General features: G+C 36.7%; 1 protein-coding gene across 1 annotated transcript; it reads left to right on the forward strand.

Annotated features, from left to right (window-relative positions):
* Positions 1-703: 703 nt before the first annotated feature.
* On the forward strand, positions 704-20,043 carry LOC142348345 (amino-acid permease RocC-like). The gene is made up of 9 exons (XM_075399659.1): positions 704-732; positions 1,299-2,162; positions 7,883-8,097; positions 10,293-10,481; positions 12,989-13,018; positions 13,326-13,468; positions 16,179-16,309; positions 16,877-17,173; positions 19,618-20,043. The coding sequence occupies exons 2-9, from the start codon at positions 1,934-1,936 to the stop codon at positions 19,935-19,937; spliced, it is 1,554 nt and encodes a 517-aa protein (XP_075255774.1). The 5' UTR covers positions 704-732; positions 1,299-1,933; the 3' UTR covers positions 19,938-20,043.
* The last annotated feature ends 257 nt before the right edge of the window (positions 20,044-20,300 follow it).

A 20,300-nucleotide genomic window follows, 5' to 3' on the forward strand; every position in this document is an offset into this window, starting at 1 on the left:
GTAAACTAAATAAATTTTTTCGCAGCAGTTTGGTTTTGTTTTCTTTAGCAATACTTTTAGAATGGTCTTTTCTTTGGAAGAATTTAATAATGCAATCATCATTTTTTTACGATAAGAATATATTTAAACAAAATTAAAGAAATTCTTTCATAGTGAAAACTATACACTGATCAGACTATTTCGGGTGCAATTGAGCCTGCTCAGAGGTGATATCGAGCGCACAATTGTCTGGACAGTGGTCTGATTTCGGTCTGATCAGAGGTCATTTCGTCTGGAAAGGTCTGATCAGAGACAGTTTCGAGCCCACTTCGAGCGCACACGGTGTGTCGAGCGTACTTTAGTCTGATCATAGGTCACTTCCGGATGGCACCTTAACCTGGGAAGCTCCTCTATCATCGATTCAGTTTTTCAAGGGCTTTCTAATGAGAGAACTTATGTATCTGTCCACAAAATACATCGATCAGCACAATGGGCTGGGAAGAAAAGGGCCAGGCTAACATAAATTATTTTTCCAATGTTAAACATCAGCTTGACTTGCATACTTCATGTAGGCCTACATTATTTAACAATTTCCTATCCAAGTAAATGTAAGTTAACCAATATGAACAAACTGTTACACAGTTCTGCAGACTTGAATTGTAAGAGTGAACAAAACATGTTACACTTATTTATGAAATCATTTGTTCTCTCAAATACAAATACATTATAATGTTCTCCATGCGTGCGTTTAGAGTATTTGTCCAAATGCTTTCACATCGACTCTAGTTAAAATTAATACCAATACTGACAGTTGTTAGCCACTGGTGGAGTTGTTGATGTTGCCCAGGGTGCTCAGGTCAAAAACAGGTCTTTAAAAGAACCGATTGTCAAGAGAGCTAATTATCACTTACAATTAGTGTCATATATTTTCTCATCTTTTAATTTTACTCCCAGTACTCGCATTTCCACGAAATTTGACTGTTTATTTTTCAATTTTTTTTTCATTTGATCGTTTTTTTATCAATTTTTTTGGTTCAATTTATGAAAAACAGCAATTAGTCTTGAAAAATGACTGATTGGAAAATAAAGCCACGAGGCCAATTTAAGTAACATGGCCATAGTAAAAATCCAGAATTGAAACTCTGTTTCAGTGCTGATTTATTCTAGGACTATTATCCACGACACAGAATAAAAACGGCTACGTGGTTCGCGGCTCTCTTTACAAATTTAAATTTTGATTTCGGCTCTATTTTCTGATCGGCTAGTTTTGCTTGATTGGAAAAACAGTTATGCTCAGCATTTATGGTTGATGTGCAAAGCACTGACTGAAAGCTTCAATCTTAAACAGTTAAAGATCTGAACAAAAGTTACATAATTCCAACGATTGTTCTTGAACTTCAACTTGAAGATTTTTGAACTCAATTGTTTGCCTATGTTATAAATTTGTTATTGTAAATATTTGGGTAGGAGATGACTATGGGTCAAACCTGAATGATGGTCAGATGAAGAGATCCTATAGAACCAGTTATTGAGTTTATTCTTCGAGGTTTAATTTAATAAGTTTGCATTGGCTTGGATGGTTCTGATTTACGTTTTACTCTGTTATTATCAGTAGACTCCTGAAAACATTCCTGCAAACTGACAAATTACTTAATTACTTTTTAGCCATATTTCACTCGCAGGTTTGAAGTTGTTTGCGGGATTTTGATTGGCTAATTTTACTAAAAAATAAAACAATCAATTTTGTTTAGTAATCAAATAATAAAAATTTTGAATAATAAATTTTAATAAAAAATTTATGTTTGCAATTCATCAATTAAAGTTCTTTGCGGAAAACTTAATTTGTTAATTTTAACAAAAAAGATTTTGTATTCAATTTTACAAATATTTTTCCCAATTGGATTTTTTAAATTTCAATTTTTAATCACTTCTACGAACGCAACGTTACTGAGCAATGAAAAGCAATGCCTCCTATGAAGATTTGGAGCAGCACAACAGTGACACAGGTAGAACAGATGTAACATCCGAGAGGGCACATATTAATCATGAGAGGGAGAGGGAGTGGGAGGGGCACGGGGCCAAATATCACATCAGAGTGTACCATCTATGGGCCATGGGCGTGGGCGCAGTCATATCGGGCGACATCTACGGGTGGCAATCGTGTCTTGAGGCCGGATTCTTAGGTATGTCAAAACGGCTTCGGAAAAAACACCCCATGGGTAAATACCCACATAATTTTAGATAGGAAATAAACCCCCGCGGAAATCAACCCCCACTTGACGTTTATCTTGACAGTGGTCTGAAACTTGGCTGATCCTAGGCCAGTTCGGCCCGGGGTGGTCTGATCAGAGGCAGATTTTGGGCGCACATTTTTCTGATCAGTGATGGTTTGAGCTAGCACAAAATCGGGGGGTTATGTTTTGAGCGCATGGTAGCCTGAACAAAGGAGACCTTCGAGCGCACTTTTTTCTGATCAAAAGGAATTTCAATTTTCCAAAATCTGATCAGATACCATTTCAAACGCAAGGAAGTCTGATCGGAGACTGCTAGGAGAGCACAATAAGTAGTTCCGTTTTGAAGTGTTGTCCAACGTCACTATTGAGAGGTATGTTGATTTAAGCAACAGCAAAAATTCATGAACGAATCAATACAAAATCCCATCATATCTTATGTCCTATCAAACATAACAGACTATCAAAAAACCATACGCATGGTTGATTTTCTCAAAAATTGATCAGTAAAAACATATTATAGATAATCTTAATTTATTTGTCGTGAAACGCAAAAGTTCTAATCTGATCAGAGAAGATTTTGTAAAATTGATACGGTGCCGAAAATTGATACGCAAGCAAATTTTCCAAAAAACTCTAGGCACGTAGGTAAAAATAAATATGCCGATATGTGCATGTTTTAAGTTTTGACTTTTATCTTTGAAGCGTTTTCTTGCGTTCCCACTTTATGAAAATCTAATTGTAATCTGTCCAAAAAAAATTCGAATGTTCGGAGAAGCCAAAACGCAATTGAGCTTATATATGGTCATCTGTTTTAATCATCATTTTTAATCATCAGTTTTATTTAATACCTTAACTTTTCTTTGATCTCTGTTCAGCTACTCTCGAAAGAATAGCATATTTCAACTTTATGAAAGAAGCTAAACATAATCAATTTAGCAGATTCGTGTACTTTGGTAGAATGCTTTTGGTTCTGTTCTCAACCAAATACAGCACTGAGAAACAATCCAAAGATGCTGCGTTAATTGGGTGCATAGCAATTGGGAACTCTTTCATCTGAAAGAAGTACATAATCTAACGTGCTCAATAGATTGAAAAAAAGTGTTGAGCACGTGCCTCGTTAACTCTGTTAGCTCGTTAAGCAAAATCAACAAACAAACAAGAGAAATTTACAGAAGCCACCTGTTTTTGCGTCTTGCCTGTGAGGCTAGACGAAGTGCCTAATATCCGATGAGATTGTTCCTAAAACCCCTCCAGCCCCGTCTGTACCCCAAGTTTTCTTGGGCGGTTTGCTTGTGAAAATAATTGTCTTTTAACATAAAACAGTCTTTGATCCTAGTGGTAGTTTTTCAAAATTAGTTCCCCCGACCTAAATTTTTCTTCAAAATGAAATACAACTTAAGGAATGCAATTTTCGACGAGAGTGGTGCAACGAAATTAGAGAATATGGGCAGGCACACAAAGCAAACCACAAAATCCTGAAACCAGCAAAGAAATGCATACGGGTTTGACTCGGGAATTGCATATTGTAAGTGATAGAGTTTTTCTACGTAGCTCAAGGCACAGTTCTTTTTCTGCCAGATACCATTTTTAAGTGCCGGAAAACTGCGATCAGTACACGAAAATAACAATAAGAGTTCTTACGTGCCAACCTTTTGCTTTGTTCCTATCAAATTCAGAGGAAGATGGTCTCAATTGCTATCAGTGATTCTTTTTGAATGTGTTGAGGCTCCAGACAACAAGACAAATTGGCAAAAACTTTTTGCGGTTTCACAATGCGTTCTACGAGCTTGTAACCGAGGAGGCAAAAACGCAATCAAGACCAACGTTTCGCAGAACTTTTTCATCGTTAGAACGCCGTTGAATTTGGGAAGCTTTGGTCAGAAGCTGTCTTCATGAAACATTCAGAACGAAAGAAACCTAACAGCATTGAAGAAACATCGGTCAGAGCAAATACGTTGTGCTGACAAGGCCAAATTGGTCAAGCTGGTAAAGTTTTAGCTCCTGAACGTCTCGCACCCAATAACATAGCTACATTCAAAGCACAGGAAAAATTAAACCCAAAAATACTGTTACCTGGCGTCAGTATACCTGAGGACACTGCATCCAATGCGTTCCAATTCAGGGAATGTGTTGTTTATAAACAACTAAACAGATTCAGCAAGCACACGGCAGCCGGTCCCTCTAAGATGTTTCCAAAACATCTTCAGCGCGCAGTAGACTGCTTTGCAACTGATCGGTCTGAGTTTGCTCTGAAAGCGGTAACAAAGTTTGTAAATTTTGGTAGCAGGGGACTCTTCCCTGTTTTTGTTTCCAAAACACTCTGCTGCGCTTCACTCACTGCTTTATCCAAAAAGAAAGGTGGGGTGCGTCCGATAGCAGTTGGCGAAGTGTTGCGACGTCTCATGGCAAAGTGGTTGGCAAGTGAAGCAAAATCAAAAGCAATTGAACTGTTTGATAGTTTGCAATTGGGAGAAGGCATTAGCGGAGGCGCTCAGGCAATCCTTCATTTGTCAAATATTACGTGCGATTATATAGTTAGTGCTCAGACTGACAAAGACGTGCTTCAAATTGATTTAAAAAAACTCTGATTTCAGGTAAGTGTTCACACTTATTAAAAGCAACTTATGAATTTATTCCTGGAATTGCCGCCTTCATCAATTTTTGCTTCTCCCAGCACACACCACTCTTTTCTAACAATGCAATCATTCAAAGTGAATCGGTTGTTTACCAGGGTGATCCGCTTGGACTGTTATTGTTCTCCTTGACGTTATGGCCATTCATAGAAAAGATCATGACTTCAGTTTCGACTTTGTTACAGCACACTTGGCACTTAGATGATTGGTTTATTGCTGTGTCTGAAGATCAGATCAAACAAATGCTTTAAATCCTAGCCAATGAAGGCCCTGAGAGATGTTTAATCTTGAATAGAGACAAAATTAAAGATTTACCCTCCGTTGATCAGGCAGTAAAAAAGAATTCGGGAAACGGTTTTGAAGTTCTGGGTGCTGCAAAAATTTGTCACTTCTTGTTTGAAGAGGAGCGCTCAAAAAATTTATTTATGCTGGACAATTATTGTCACCTCAACAATCCTCAGTGTGCATTAGGTATCCTTTATTACTATTTGGGAACTCCGAAACTAGTATACTCTTTCCGAACTAACACTCCAGCACGAGATGCTCGAAGTATTGAAAAGTTTAGATGACGGCCAAAGAGAACTGTTGGATAGAAATTTCGGCACAATGATTGGTGATGACGCATAGAAACAGTCTTCCTTACTAATGTTTTTGTCGGGACTAGGCATCAGACAGTCACAAGTGCAATACAAAGGTGAGTTTGTGGGCTCAATTATAGCCTCAGACGAGCTGCTCAACAAAATAACAAGTTGGCGTCCCTCAGAAAGTGACACTTTTAAAGAGCGCTCAAGAAAAAATAGATCCAAAAAGCACTTGATAAAGATAAACTTGTCCTATTAAGAAAACAAACGTCAACCAGAGAAAAGCAAGACTCCAATCATTATGCCTGCCTCAGTCCGGCGGGTGGCTTGCTGCACCTCCAATTCCCGCTTAAGGTCTACACCTTTCGGCTGAAGGGTTTCAAGTCAGTGTCAATTACAGGCTCGCGATTGCCGTTTATGATCAAGAAAGAAAATGTCCCTATTGCAAGTCAGGTACCTTGGACACATTTAGTGACCATACAGTTTCCTGTCATGGAAGGGGAGATGCAATTTCAAGGCACGATAGAATTCGCGATCGTATAGCTTCCGCCTGTTCAGAAGCTAATTTGTCTCCGCCTATTCAGCAGCTAATTTGTCTCATAAATCTGGCTAATATGCTGCTCGAGACATAACCGTAACTTCCACTCCGCAACCGCACATTATTTCTCTCGCGTCAGAGAAGTCTGGCTATGCAATTGAAGCTGCTGAAGATCGAAAATATGTTCAGTGTGAAAATAGCTGTGCTCAACAATGAATTCTGTTCGTCCCTCTTGCAATCAAAGTTTCGGGCGGTCTGTCAAGCACTGTGAAGAAGGCCTTACTGCGCATGTCGTTGTTATCTGATAGCAGAAATTATCAGTCACTGGGACATTCCATTGCCGTCGACAGAGCAGTTCAGTCACTTTCTGTTTTTATTATACCAGGATCAGCTACTATGCTGTTGTTGCTAGCTCCGTAGTTGAACGCAGCAATTAGTTGAACTTGTCTGATATTTACCGACCAGATTGTGTGGGATGCAAAGTAAAGATAGCTTTTCCTAGACGCTTGTGTTGAGCTGAATCAACCTTCTCATGAATTAGAAACACGCCCGAGTTACTATTGAACTCACCCATTGAGAGGGGAGTCTTTTCTTAAGCAGTGTCATCCAACAGGAGGGGACTTGAGTTTAGTTCATAAACGCGAGGAAATTAAAAAACGAGAGTTAAAAGGCTGAGGGAGAGAGGAAGAAACATCAAAGATCGGAGAAAACATTAAGATTGGCAATAAGAAATAATCAGCAAACATTCAAATTTTAGATCAAGATAAACCAAGATTTTTTAATAATGGAGACCGCGCAGATTGCAATAGTTCAAGTTTTTTCATACTCTAACTACGGTCTGTCAACGATTGGGTATGAACTGGTCCGCGGATTCCTTTGCTGAAGTCTTTCCAAGTATTCCTTACTGCTCATTGCAATCAGCAATTTAATTTTAAAAAATTAAGAGCATTCTTGTTGATAGAAATATTAAATAAGCTCAAGTATTGCTTTTATCCATTGGGCTGAGATCCCGTAGATGATTTGAACTAAATCTGAATGTCCCCACGTAGAGGCAAACCAAGACGATGCGGACCAAATTTTGGTTTAATTCGTTCTTATTAGTATTTTTTGTTGTTTTTCCACAATCTTTCGTCCGTTTACATTGCGGACAAAAATTTTCCCGTTCAAAAAGGCCACGCTGATCTTCTCAAATCTCAAATTATGGAATTTTTTTGTCTATAGCTGATGCTATTGTATCCCACAATAAGTGTAGGTTGTTATTGATTTTATTGCCAATTTCCGATTTTCTAAGAGATCATATTTTATAATTGCTCTCGAACAAAGTTTGAAGCAAATATTGTAAACATGTGTGTCTTTGTTATATAAATTTTCGCTTGACTGGTTTCTGTTGGAACATTCTTTTGATTCCACTTCTTGAATGTCTTTTTCACGCTTGACTCCATTTTTTCGGAGTGAATTCAATTGCGATCAATTAGAAATGATGTCGTTCGCTAAATTTAAAGTGATTATAGGACCGTGTTTATCCCGAGTAGCCTATAGTGTTTACTGTTCGCGACTGTCATCCTGCATGTCACATGTTGAAAACCCTCCCCAGTCAGAGTATTAGCATCATAAAAGTTTCTCTACGCTGTGCCCTCATCTGAATGGATTGTCTCGCAAGTCGTTCGAGAGCAATTCGTCCGACGTTAGTCGGTTTGTCTTTATACAATGGGGGTATGTGGGGTAAGTTGCGGTCGAACGCCTAATTTATCTCTGATCTGAAGACTATCATGCAGCGATGGACCATGCGTTTAGGAGCTTGTTAGACCAGGTAATTGAAGCAGGAGTGCCCGGTACTTTTTTAAAGGTATAATGAGAGAGGAGCCAACATTTTATATTGCTCAAAATATTGGATGCTTTTAGCTATTTCTGCTTCAGGCGCCTGTATATGTCTAGTGATAGTGACAATCATGTACATTTTACTGGGAATGACAGTTGCAGAGCTGGCCTCCTTTCGGCCTGATGCTGGAGGTCCCTACACTTACGTCACAGCTCTTCTGGGAGAGTCACTTGGGTTCATGACTGGTCTGGCTGAGACTCTCAAAGTAGTCACAGTTTGCAGTGTCATTTTGTTTGCCATTGGGGCTTATATGGTAAGAATGATGTAAGACGATTGTGAGAGAACAATCCTACTGTAAATTGTGCACAGGAGTAACACGTCTATGCAAAAATATAGTGAAAGTTTGGATTAGCTAAAACTATTTTACATGATTGACCTGGGAATAGATCTTGGTTCAGAATCCCGGACACGCTTTTCCAATTTTGTTACTTTTCTGAGAGTCGAGTCTGAAATCACTGGTTGTTAGAGTCAGATTTCCATAGGTTTAAGGAGATAACTTCTGACATCTGATTGATTGATCAATAAAGATAACGACAACGCAAAGACAAATTTAGAATTACGTTGAAATTTAATTTCGTGGGCATTATTTTTTGACATAGCAATCGTCAGGTAATTTTTTCTTTTGCTAGCTGAAATTATTGTCAAATTCCTTGACGTTCTTGCGAAACCATCACAACCTCCCTCTTTTTAAAGCAATTTTGTGGGGAGAAGAGCTCCAAAATGTATCTTGTTTTTTTCTGTTTTTTGATGATGACGTTCTTTCAAAACCATCACAACCTCCCTCTTTTTTGAAGCGATTTTGTGGGGAGAAGAGCTCCGAAAAGTATCTGGTTTTTTCTGTTTCATGATGATTTTTGTGAATGCTCTGATGATTCCGGTGGTGGTCGCTCTGCATTTGATGTTGCTGCAGAAGCGTCTTCTTGAGATGAATATCCAACATCTATTTTCGAGACTTGTGGTTCTGAATGAGATGTGGTCTCCTTCACTGTTGCTTTGGTTCTTTCATTGTCTTCTTCTAGTCTGGCTATCTGATTGCCCCCCTCACTAGATTGGTCCGAGCTGAGTTTTCAGAATGTATGAAGGATTTGTTCAAGTCTTTTCTGATGATGAAAAAGCTTAGGTTTTTCTACCTTAACAAACAACTTAATTTTACTCTTATTTGCATTAAAAGTAACTTAATTAGTTGCTCCCACGATAGTGGTAACTTTCTCTTAATTTTTACCTAATTTCATTGTTTTAACTAACATACCTCAAATTTAGAGCATTTGAACTTAGTCAGGGGAAGTTAGGGGAATTTTATTGCTACCACTAATTAACTAATTAAGCAATATTAAAGTAAGTTAGGGTTAATTTTAAGGTTTTGGTTAAAATAGTGCGGCCTTAATTTTTCAATTAAAGTTTGGGGAAGTTTAGTCTTAGTAAAAGTGAGACAAGGAAAGGCAGATATACCTTAACATTTGAGATGAGCTTTAAAGTAAAATTACCTTACTTTTTTAGTGGGTATACATCCAGCAGCCATAAATTATTGTGTTAACTGTCAAAAAGAGACAGTAGGCACACTCATTGTAACCTTTTTTGTAAATGGTGAATACAAAAGGCTTGTATTTTCATTCGCCCTACATTTTAACAAAGACTGAAAATGTGTGAAACATACTCAAATACTGGCTTATATTTTCACAAATCAGTACTCAAGATTATCACTGAGCGCCAAGTCTCTTTTTTATTGAAACAAGCTAATTGTTTCGATTTAATGTCTTTTTTTTCGAAACAGAACCGTAACAACTTTTTATGAACCTAGCTTTTCAGTTTGATTGTCGACATAAAACTAAAATGACGTACTGTTCAAAAACTGTCGATTCGCCACTTTCGAATTAAAATATCAATGTGTGTAAAAGTTTTCCAATTTTTTTCCTGCACTTTTTTTTTACATCGAATAACACAATTTTAATGATGGCTACGTAACTATTTTAATATTATACGTAACTAATTAGTCTTAATGCACTTATATCCACTGTTCTGGAGGTTCAAAATTAGAAAAAAAAACACTTTTTCATTTTTTTTCTGTTTTACTGGAAATTTTAACCCGTTCTCTTTGATTCTATGAGATCTAGATTTTAAATTTTTAATGCATTTAAGACATGTTTGAAAGATAACATAGATCTAGATCTGTTTGCTATAGAACACCTGTTAAATCCTCTCTAAAGTTTTGATCCAGTTTCAATTTTAACTGTTTTCGCCAATTTTATTTGGCAGCTCAAAAACGCCGACAGTCTAAAAGACTCTGCTAGTCTATTAAAACAATTAAAATCTTGAGGAAAAAGTACCAATATAGAAAATAAAATTTTTGTAAACCATTGACATGAGAAGATCTGATTATTACGCATTTGCGTTCTTGGTCGAAAGATCAGCTTTATACTTGTAGGCATGTGATGCTTCCGTTCTGTTTAGGTGGACATAACAGACAGTGACCCTAAATGGCAGCCTCTCTGGTGGCTATTCTTCGCCATCTTGTTCACCCTCCTCAATGTCGTAGGGGTTAAACTATCATTCGCAATCCAGTTTGCATTCACAGTCCTCACTCTGATTGTCATGGCTGTGTTCTACATCGGAGCCATTCCCAAGTTCGACTTCAACAAGGTAACAGCTTTAAAAGTTACCTTCAATAAGTTTAAAAAAATTATGAAACATAAAAATCCAATGAGTTTAGCGCACTTGAAAGTTAAATGCTGTTTCAAGACGCTCAGCCACCCTATGCAAAAAAGACGTGATATTTCAATTGTTTTTCGATTTCCAACGTGAGAAATCAATTCCAGTATAGGAATTATTATTTTTTCCACCAAGGACATGTAAATCAAACTAATCGCTTGGTTAATGTTACAAAATAGAAATTTATAAACCAATTTTTATTATCTTACTAATTCACAAGAAACTAAAGTTCGGTTTTCTGAATAAAATATTCAAAAAAGTATTTCAATCCTGCTACACTTCTGTCCATTGGAACTCGTGCGTGCCGTAGAAGCATTTCCATTATAAATCTTCCTTTAAGTTTAGTCTTCAACGTTTCTTTTCTAATTGTGATTCGAAGTTTTTTCCATTTTCGAACAATTGCACCATTGCTCCATTTTGTTTTATTTTTTTTATTCTAAGCAAAGGTCATGGGTGTGTTTGTTTACTATAAATGGCACATTTTCTAAAAATTTAAAATGTTTAATTAAGAGATGTTGTTCGTTTGTTGAAGTATATTGAAAAACCTATGTAATGACACTCTTTTCATTTGGAGTGTCATTGGAAAAAATTTGTTTCTGGTTGTAGATATCTGGCAGTTTTGTATGTTATTTTCAGAAAACACATTTTTATTGCCCATTTAATCTGTTTGTAAAATCATTCGATAAAGTAAGATAGTATTTTTTTCAAAAAAGGCATTAAAATTCAAATAAGACAAAACAGGTGATATGAAAAAATTCATTCTCGTTTTTAATGATACTTGATGAGGAAAAAAAATATAATGATCTGATTGCTGAAGTCATTTTACTGATAACTTTGTTTAGTTGATCTTGGCATGCCATTTCCTTATCAATTATTACACCTATATCTCTATATTTTTCAGTTGCTTCCAGTACTTGTCATTTGAATTTAATATTTTGGACGATAGGCGATTTTTCATTCCGGAAACCCATTATATCCTTTTTTCCCTCATTCAAGGTTAGCCTGTTTTGTTTCATATATCTATCTGTTTTGTTTAATGCATCTTCGGCCTTTAGCTGTATAGATATGCTTCACTTTTTGCATGACATTGAATTGCTGTACCATCGGCAATTTGTAATACATCACATTTTTTTGATATAGTTTCATTGATATCATTGAAATAATGTAATGAAATTGATGAAAAAGTGTTTGTGATTTTGGAGCACTATGATTTTGGAGCTCAGTTCACATTAACAGGACAAATTTTATGAGTTGTATTTTTTAGTGTGCTTCAAACTAAAATCAAATGCAAGTCTAAATGTCTTGAAATTGAATGCTTTTCAACTCTGAATTTTTTTTACTTTGGTTTTAATTTTTTATGAGCATGTTTTCCTTTTTCCATTTTTGATTTGATCGTTTTTTTTCTGCAACTACACTTGGTTCATATATCACGTTCGACCTGCTTTAGCAATTATAACCAACAAACATGCACTGGTACTTTTAATCAAGGAAAGACGTTTCGTGTAATTATCAAGAGTTGTTTAGTAGCTCTTTGTATTACAAACATAAAACAGATGTCTTTCTGTAAAAATTAACGACAGGGTGAAACAAAGAAGGCATATGATAAAATGGAACTGGGTAAATTGTTCTGACATCAAAACAAACAGGAAAGTATTGCAATTCTACAAAAATCGGTGATTTAAGATATTTGCAATTTTTTTCAAATCTCGTTGAAAAAAAGCTGAAGAAAGTTTGAATTGTTTTTACTTTTCTTATCTTTTCATGGCGCTACAAATCAAGTAGTGCAATTAATGCAGATGAACACTTTAATTTGGAAAATTAAAAATTCTAATACCACTGCAAAACTAATGTTTTTAGGGTCCTAAAAATTGAAATTCAGTAGCACCAATTTTGCTTCAATATTTTGACTTTGAATGGTTAGTTTATCTGTTTTCGTCTGAGTAAGTTTTGTAATTGAAAAATACCCTCATTTTTTAAGGCTTTTTAATAAGAAGTACAGCAATGAATAATTAAGATGAATAACTTTTCAGGGTTTTAATAAGCATAAATGGCCCATAATTGTACCGAATTGAGGTTTTCAAAAATGAACGAGTCCGGGTGTCTACGGAACAAAATGATCGCACTTCTACGCACATTGGCTGTTCCATGAGATGTTAAATCTGATTATGTTTATCTCTTCCAGTTCCCAGCTATTGCAAAATTGACTTGTTGATTTCCTCCAGTTCCTAGCTGTTTAATTGGTCAGCACGAGTCGTTTATAAACGTGACGGGAACATTGAGGCTCACTTGAAAAAAGCCATCCAAAATGTAAACTGGCACATATTTTATGAAGTTGCATTCTTAGTCTTATTCAGATAATATATAGTAGTTTTGCCTTTTCTTTATCTCCCTCGTGATATGCATTGAACAAATTGATATCTGCTTGTGTTCTGTTTTAGTGGGTTCTTGGGGAGTGCGATGACAACACAGTGAGTGCATTTTCAGTAAAAATATATTTTTTTTATTTTAGACCCAATGGCAATTTATTTGAAGGCTTCCTTTTACACCAATCTCAGGACAATCATTCAAAATTCTTAAGTGTCATTCATTTAAATATTTTTCTTATGTAATCTTTAATTGACCCGTAGAACTCAAAATTTCCCCAAAACAATATCAATTTGCAATCATAATATGATTTTGTCTGTTTGCTTTTTTTATTTAAAGAAGTGAATCAGTTAATGAAGACATATATCTGGATATATAGATGTTAAAGATATCACGAATATATTTGGGCAGGACAATTCGTCTTCTTGTCCAGAAAAGTGGCTATTCCCGAATGGTCTGGATGGTTTGTCAGCTGGACTCTCCTTCTCCCTTTGGTTCTACTTGGGAGTGGAGGAGATACCGCTAGTAGTAGGGGAACACCCACAGGCATCCAGGTCAACTTAGTTCATCCATGTCACCTTTGAAATAAATGAGTAAAAAGCAGTCGTGCGTTGTTTTAACGTAATCTATTTGATTCGCTCTCAAATTTCTGTATTGAAAAGGGCTGAAAAAGACATCAAAGTTTTACTGAATTAGCTTGAAAATCCCAAATAGCTTTGAGCACGTTTTGCCCCAAATAAATTCAACATTCGAACAATATTCACGGATATAAGCGATCACTAGCCGGTTTTAATAGAGCTTCCATGTACCGAAACACCTAAAGACAGGATCCGACACCTTGAAAAACGGAAGATGATATTGATGCCACAAATTTTCACTATGAATTAAATCATCAAATCTTTGAGGTGCCCGGTGATGTCAAAATTAAATGTGTCCAAACTTGTAAGGCATTGTTTTGATGGTGTACCGCCACTGAAACCTCCTGTATCACAGAAAAAGTACCCAAGTCGGCGAGAACAGTGGAAAAAAATTTCAGTCACGAAACAAGTCTCACCAAATCTGGCTAAAAAATCCAAGACATCAAAATCGAGGATCCTATCAAAGAAAGAGAATTGACGCAAAACTGAAACTACGCATGGCCAAGGAAAGTTACTCTAGTTCAAAAATTGGCAGCAACCCTTCCATTGAATCAAATTTTAGATTCTACCAACAGTTTTGTTCTAACTATATTGAAGTGAAAAATTAAAAATTAACTGCAGGGAAAATGAATGCTTTCTTAGCAAAAGTGGGAACTACATTGGCCGCAAAATTTTCTCAAAGAACTCTCTTCCTTTTTCTGCTATTACTTTTAGTCAAAGTTTTTTATGTCACCTACAGCACCTGAAGAAATGACGAATATGATAAAAACTTTAAAAATAAAGCGTCAGCTGGTCATGACCAAAGCTGTAAAATTTGCAAAGTGTCAGGTCCAGTTCTCGCTGAACCATTATCTTATTTTTTTTATCAATGCATTGACGAGGACATTTTTCCTAATTTTTGGAAAAAGGCAAAAGTATTTGGCGTACAAAAAGGGGAGTAATGCTGTGCCAGAGAACTATCGAACGATAAATTCACTCAGCGCATTTAGCAAAATTTACGGCTCATTTCTGGGGCCCCTTTTGTTTCTTTTGTATATCAATCATCTACCTAAGTCCGCAACGGATTGCAGAACTGTTCTTTATATCGATCACACAAGTCTTTTTTGCTCTGGAGAAAATCTGGAGAAGTCTCAGAGACAAATACCTCAGATGTATTCCTATTGCTACCTTTAATTAGGCTCACCCTGAAAACGGACAAATGTGAAATTCTGGGCTTTGGTGCCACAAATGATATACTAAATGGCCTCAATTCTTTCAAAACAGTTCATGCAGATATCTTGGCATTAAATAAATATCTTGCTAAATATCTTGGCATCTTTAAACCTTTACACTTCGATAACCATTTAAAATTTACGAAGTTTTCAAATACGTTACGAAAGTTACGAAACTTTTCATCCTGCAAACACTTTCTCTTTTCTACGAAATAAATGCAAAATCCGTTGTCATCTTCAGCATTCTAATCAAGGTCTGTACTAATAGATAACATCTACAACAATTCTTTAATATTCAAAAACAAATAGTCCGGGCGATATTGCTCATAAAGAAGTTCAACTCTGTATCAGAAATTTTCCTTAAATCCAAGATTTCCTTAAAATCAAGAATCTCAAGGACTCGTAAAAGTACCACGAAACCGGACAAAACTGAAGAAAAATCTGTTACAAATAAGTTAATAAAGGCTTTTTAACGTACTGCAATCTATAAGAATTCAGCCAACGTTTAACAAATCCGGGGTTCAAAGCTTTTTATAAAACTTCAACGAAACAGATGTGTTTGATTTCGCAAAATTTATCGATCTTTTTTTCCATTCAGAAACGGCTCATCTTAAAAGTTTTTATGTTAGGTTTTCACTCGGGCAACAACTCGAAAAGAAATGTTTTTCTCATTTGTTTTCCGGGTTGGACTAATGTTTATTGTTTTTAAGATACATCAGTTTGTAAACCTGTAATTAACCATCCAACTAAATATATTTCATTTTAACAGACAATCTAACTATTAAAATTATATCTATTATTAGTAATGAAATCAGTTTACCTAACCACGCCAGTTTTTCATCACAATAGTTATCTGCGAAGAGTGCAGGCCAGTTGATGTTATATCAATAAAATGATAACAACCACAGTCAATTTTTTTCGAAGAGGCTGTTCTGAGTATGACTGAGCTGAAGACTAATGATTATGTGGGTTAAAAAAGTTTTAAAAAATGAAGAATCTGAAATGCTGAATTTATAATTGAAGATCCAAAGATAATTGGATACATTGTTTGCTCATCCAGCAAATAAACTTCAATCATAGAGTCTGGATATTTTATTGTGTAAGCTCTGACAAATTGTGTAAGCTCCGACGAAAAGTTCTCTTTTCAGTAATAATCAGATAACTCAAAAATCCAGGCGAAGACTTCCACAGACATTTTAGCAAGTCTTACAACTGGAATTTTTTCAGTCCGGTCTCGCACTATAAAAATTCAAAGTTATCACTTTTTACACGATCGAAAAATTAGAACTTAGCCATGAATCTTACATGCGCGATAAAATTTGAGGAATCATCGAAGCTGACTGATTATTACTAACCGAAATTTAGGCCGTATTCTGGCAGTTTTCTGCGGTATTGAAACAATTTTGTGTTTGTAGTGTGATCCCTGCTGGCATGTTTTCAACTATAGGCACTTTAATGGCAGTGGCATTCTGCACTGTCCTTTTCAGCAGTTCCATCGAACCAGGAGCCCAACAGATATCAATTGACAATTCTCCACTGCTAACAGGTTAATCACATGCGACCTCCAAACTAAGGAACTGGAATTCTTTCCCAGTAAAGGCCCGAGTCTCTTGGGGGTTAAAATCTACAGACCCCCCAATTATACCGTTGAAGCTGGTCCAAAAACATAAAGGATGGGACCGTTTTTCCCTAAGTATGGGGATTAAAGTCGTTTCTTGTTTTCTGGGCAAAATTTCAAGTGGGGAAACGATTCTGGAGGGGGGGGGGATGAGGTCGGGTGGTTTGTGTTGGAATAAAAGAGCCTAAAACCAATGTTTCAAGACTTATTTGGACACAATTTATCAGCTTCTGAAGAAAGTGCTGGAATAATGATGAACAGAGTATCTCAGAATCCATATAATCTCTTCAAGCGTTTGATACCTTTTAATCAGGAAATCTTCAATTCTTTACCGAAACAGATTTAAGTCTAATAAATCATCTGTGCTTTCAATGAATTTGGAAAAAAAGCTGACATTATGCTAGCTTCATCTTGTTGACTGTTAATTGAACCACTTTCTGAAGCAATCTGTAGTATTCACTACAGAAAATGAGTACACTGAGGTTTGATTTCCAGGGTACAAAACTATTTTCAATCACGCCCACTGGTTCGACTACATGTGCTGGGTTATCGTGGTTGGATTCATCGCCAGTTGCCAGTCCTTCTTATTCTGTACTGGACAGTTAGTCTATGCAATGTCACGTGACCAACTCTTTCCCCAATTTCTCTCCCGGGTTCACAGTCGCCTTGGCTCTCCCTACATAGCACTCATTACGTCAGCAGTCGTCAGTTACGTAATACTGGGAGTGTTGTATTGCATAGTAGAGAATCATGACGATGCTGGATCCGTGTTGATTAATATGTGCTTAATTGGTGAGACAATTTTCCTGAGAAATTTAAGGAACTTTTTGTTTGGTGGGAAAAGATAGTCATTGGCTCTAAAAGTTCTAGTTTAGTTTCTTTTATGTCGCTTTGAAGCTGTGATCTTGGTGCAGATCTTGGTGGGCATATAATTTTGCACCCCCAGGTGCACGTATTAGTTGTGCTCATGTGCTATATAACAGCTCAATTTGTGAGTGGGAGTCAGTTTGTCATTTTGTGAACTGGGGCACCAGTTTTTTAGTGACTCTCACTAATAGATCACTAGGCAGCTGTTGGTAACACGAGTGTTTGATTTCGGAAAAAGCATAAACATTAAGCTAACCTTCTGTTTCTACCTATACTTTATGTGCTGAAGTTCCTGTAACGCTAAAAGGCGTACCAGAGGTCTAGATCGTGTTCCGCATTAAAGTTGCTCCAAAAATATGTTGCAGGATAGTGTTTTCATGAGGAGTTTGTGTTGCACGAAAGTCGGAGAGAAAATTGAATCTCACGGGGGCGCTTGGGTCTGGTGTGATCGGATCAGAATTGATTGGCTATGGTAGCAATAAGGGTTGATCAGAGGTCATTTCGGCAGTGCATGGTCTGATCAGAGACCAAAATTAGTCTACCAGTCTGATCAGATTGGGCCTGGTACTTCCAGCTGGGTAATGATGTCGCACTCTAAGACTACTTGAATATGTTTTGCTACAAAATGATATTTCAGTTTAATTCTTTTTCTGCCAGGGCAGACACAGAATAAAACCGGAAACTCATTTTGTAGCAAAACATATTCAAGTCTATACATGTAGTCTTAGAGTGCTCTATCATTACCCAGTTGGAAATACCAGGCCCAATCTGATCAGACTAGTAAACCAATTTTGGTCTCTGATCAGACCGTGCCCTGCCAAAATGACCTTTGATCGACTCCTATTCCGACCATAGCCATTCAATTCTGACCCGATCATACAAGACCCAAGCGCCCCTGAGTGATGCAATTTTTCTCCGACTTTTGTACGACTTAAGCTCCTCATGCGACCACTATCCTGCAACAAATTTTGGAAGCCACTTTATTGCGATCTAGACCTCTTGTTCGCCTTTTTGCAGAACACAGCACATAAAATATAGGTAGAAGAAAAAGAAGGCTCGTTTAATGTTCATGCTCTTTTCCGAAGTCAAACACAGGTGTTACCAAGAATTGTCTAGCTATCTAAATTTCACTCTCATTCACACGTGTCAGCTACTGCCCAACGAGAAGTGCGCCAAATTTTTCTCACATAAATTTTTATTAATGATTATAGTGGCATATAATAACCTCTAATGACATCATTTGAAGCTCCTTTAGTGAGTTAGGTTACTCCGCACCTCCCCGACTGAAACAAGTTAGATTACACGATAGATTACACTCTCATTAGTCATTGGAGAGTAATTCTTCCGACAAAAGTCAGTAGTTTTTTTGCACTGCTCTTCCTCAACAACAGCCCAACCCCAGAAAATTTTAATTTCACCAGCTCATTTCAAAAGCAAGCTTTTGTACAACAATCTTGGTTTACAATTTAAAAAAGTGTGATTTTTTTTTTTGGATTACTATGGTGCGTTGCAAATGTTACGCGCGAATCAAGCGGAGAGACGGAAGTGGCGATTGCTCTAGCGCACCATCTAATTCCTTACGCGCTTCAATGGCTTTAAACATTGGATTCCCCTCCCCAGTACGTTATGAACCCCCAGTTATAGATCACGTGTCATTACATAGTAAATCTTTACCAATATTGTAAATCATTACAGCTTACATCTGTGGCGTAGTGGCCATAGTCGCCAAAAAAGAGCAATGCTGCTCATAAAAGGAACAGTCTGAAATGTGGGGAATGATAAGAAAAAGGGCAGCTGAGAACAGGTCGCAGTAGCCTAATGCTGTTCCGCTGCGATTACGCAGGAACCAAATTTATTATTATTATTATTAATCATTACAGCTTAAATAACCTACGGCCGCTTATAGGATTAACATTACTAACCGAGTAATATATGTAGGAAATATTCCATCAATTTTATCCTCTTCTAAATATTTCTTAATCATGTATCTTTCAAGTGAAAATCACTACCATCGCACATGCCAGATACAAACTTAATTTACGGGTATTTAAAGGCATAAATTGTTTTTAAACTTAATTAAAAACAATTTAGGTGTTTGCATAGTGTTCTATCTTTCTGTGAAAATATCGCATGTGTCTCTGGGGAGTGCAGGTATTATGCACCCACTTCCTCGGGGGGGGGGGGGGCACAAACGGAAAAGATCCAAAAGTTTTAAGGGCAAGAACCTTCGGTTCAGAAATATCAACTAACTGGTTATTTGTCGTTTCAATCGTCATCTTTTTTAGCTGTAACTGAAAATTATGATTTAGTTGGTGTTCATAACGGATGTTGTTTAACGCAGATTCTTATAACCAGAATTTTTATTATAGGTTCTCTAATATCGTACCTGATCCAGTGTTCATCTCATCTATACTTATACTGGAAATATCCGGACAGAACGTGCTACAGATCCCCTTTCGGAATCGCCGGATCTATCATCACTATGATCTTGTGTCTCATAATATACGCATGCATTATCAAACAGGGTGTGAAAAGCATAATATACCTCTACTCTGTCATAGCTGGGCTAATATTTCTGGGAGGGGGGATGTTCTACCACTACGCGAAGGTGTTCTGGAGGAGAAGATCAAAGAGTGAGAGTAGAGATACCTTGATTGGAGGTCAAGAGGGGAAAAATGAAGATACTTAGCACTTCACAAGACTGCACAGTCGCTAATTAGACCGTGTTCCATTGAGTATTTAATTTTTTACTACCGTGTTATATTTTTAATAAAATTTAGAATAAAATTTAGTCTATTAAATCTTTATTGAGTGTAGACATTGGGGACGTTCAGGTGTATATTTTTTTGTTTAAATCTCAATAATTGTCCTCAGAAAAACCTTTCGTTGGCAAATGTTTGATCCGGAGCTGGGTGGGCAAATAGAAACAAAATCTGACGCATAAGAAGAATTGCGTTCTTCTTGATTCCCAGTTTTCGGAGAACGGGAGTCAATTTGAAGTTTGATTTTTCAATTGTGCAAACAAAACCCTCAACTGATGATCTGGCTAGTG

This window comes from Convolutriloba macropyga, chromosome 10 (assembly GCF_964194025.1).
Source record: "Convolutriloba macropyga chromosome 10, txConMacr16.3, whole genome shotgun sequence".
Classification (NCBI taxonomy): Eukaryota; Metazoa; Xenacoelomorpha; order Acoela; family Convolutidae; genus Convolutriloba; species Convolutriloba macropyga.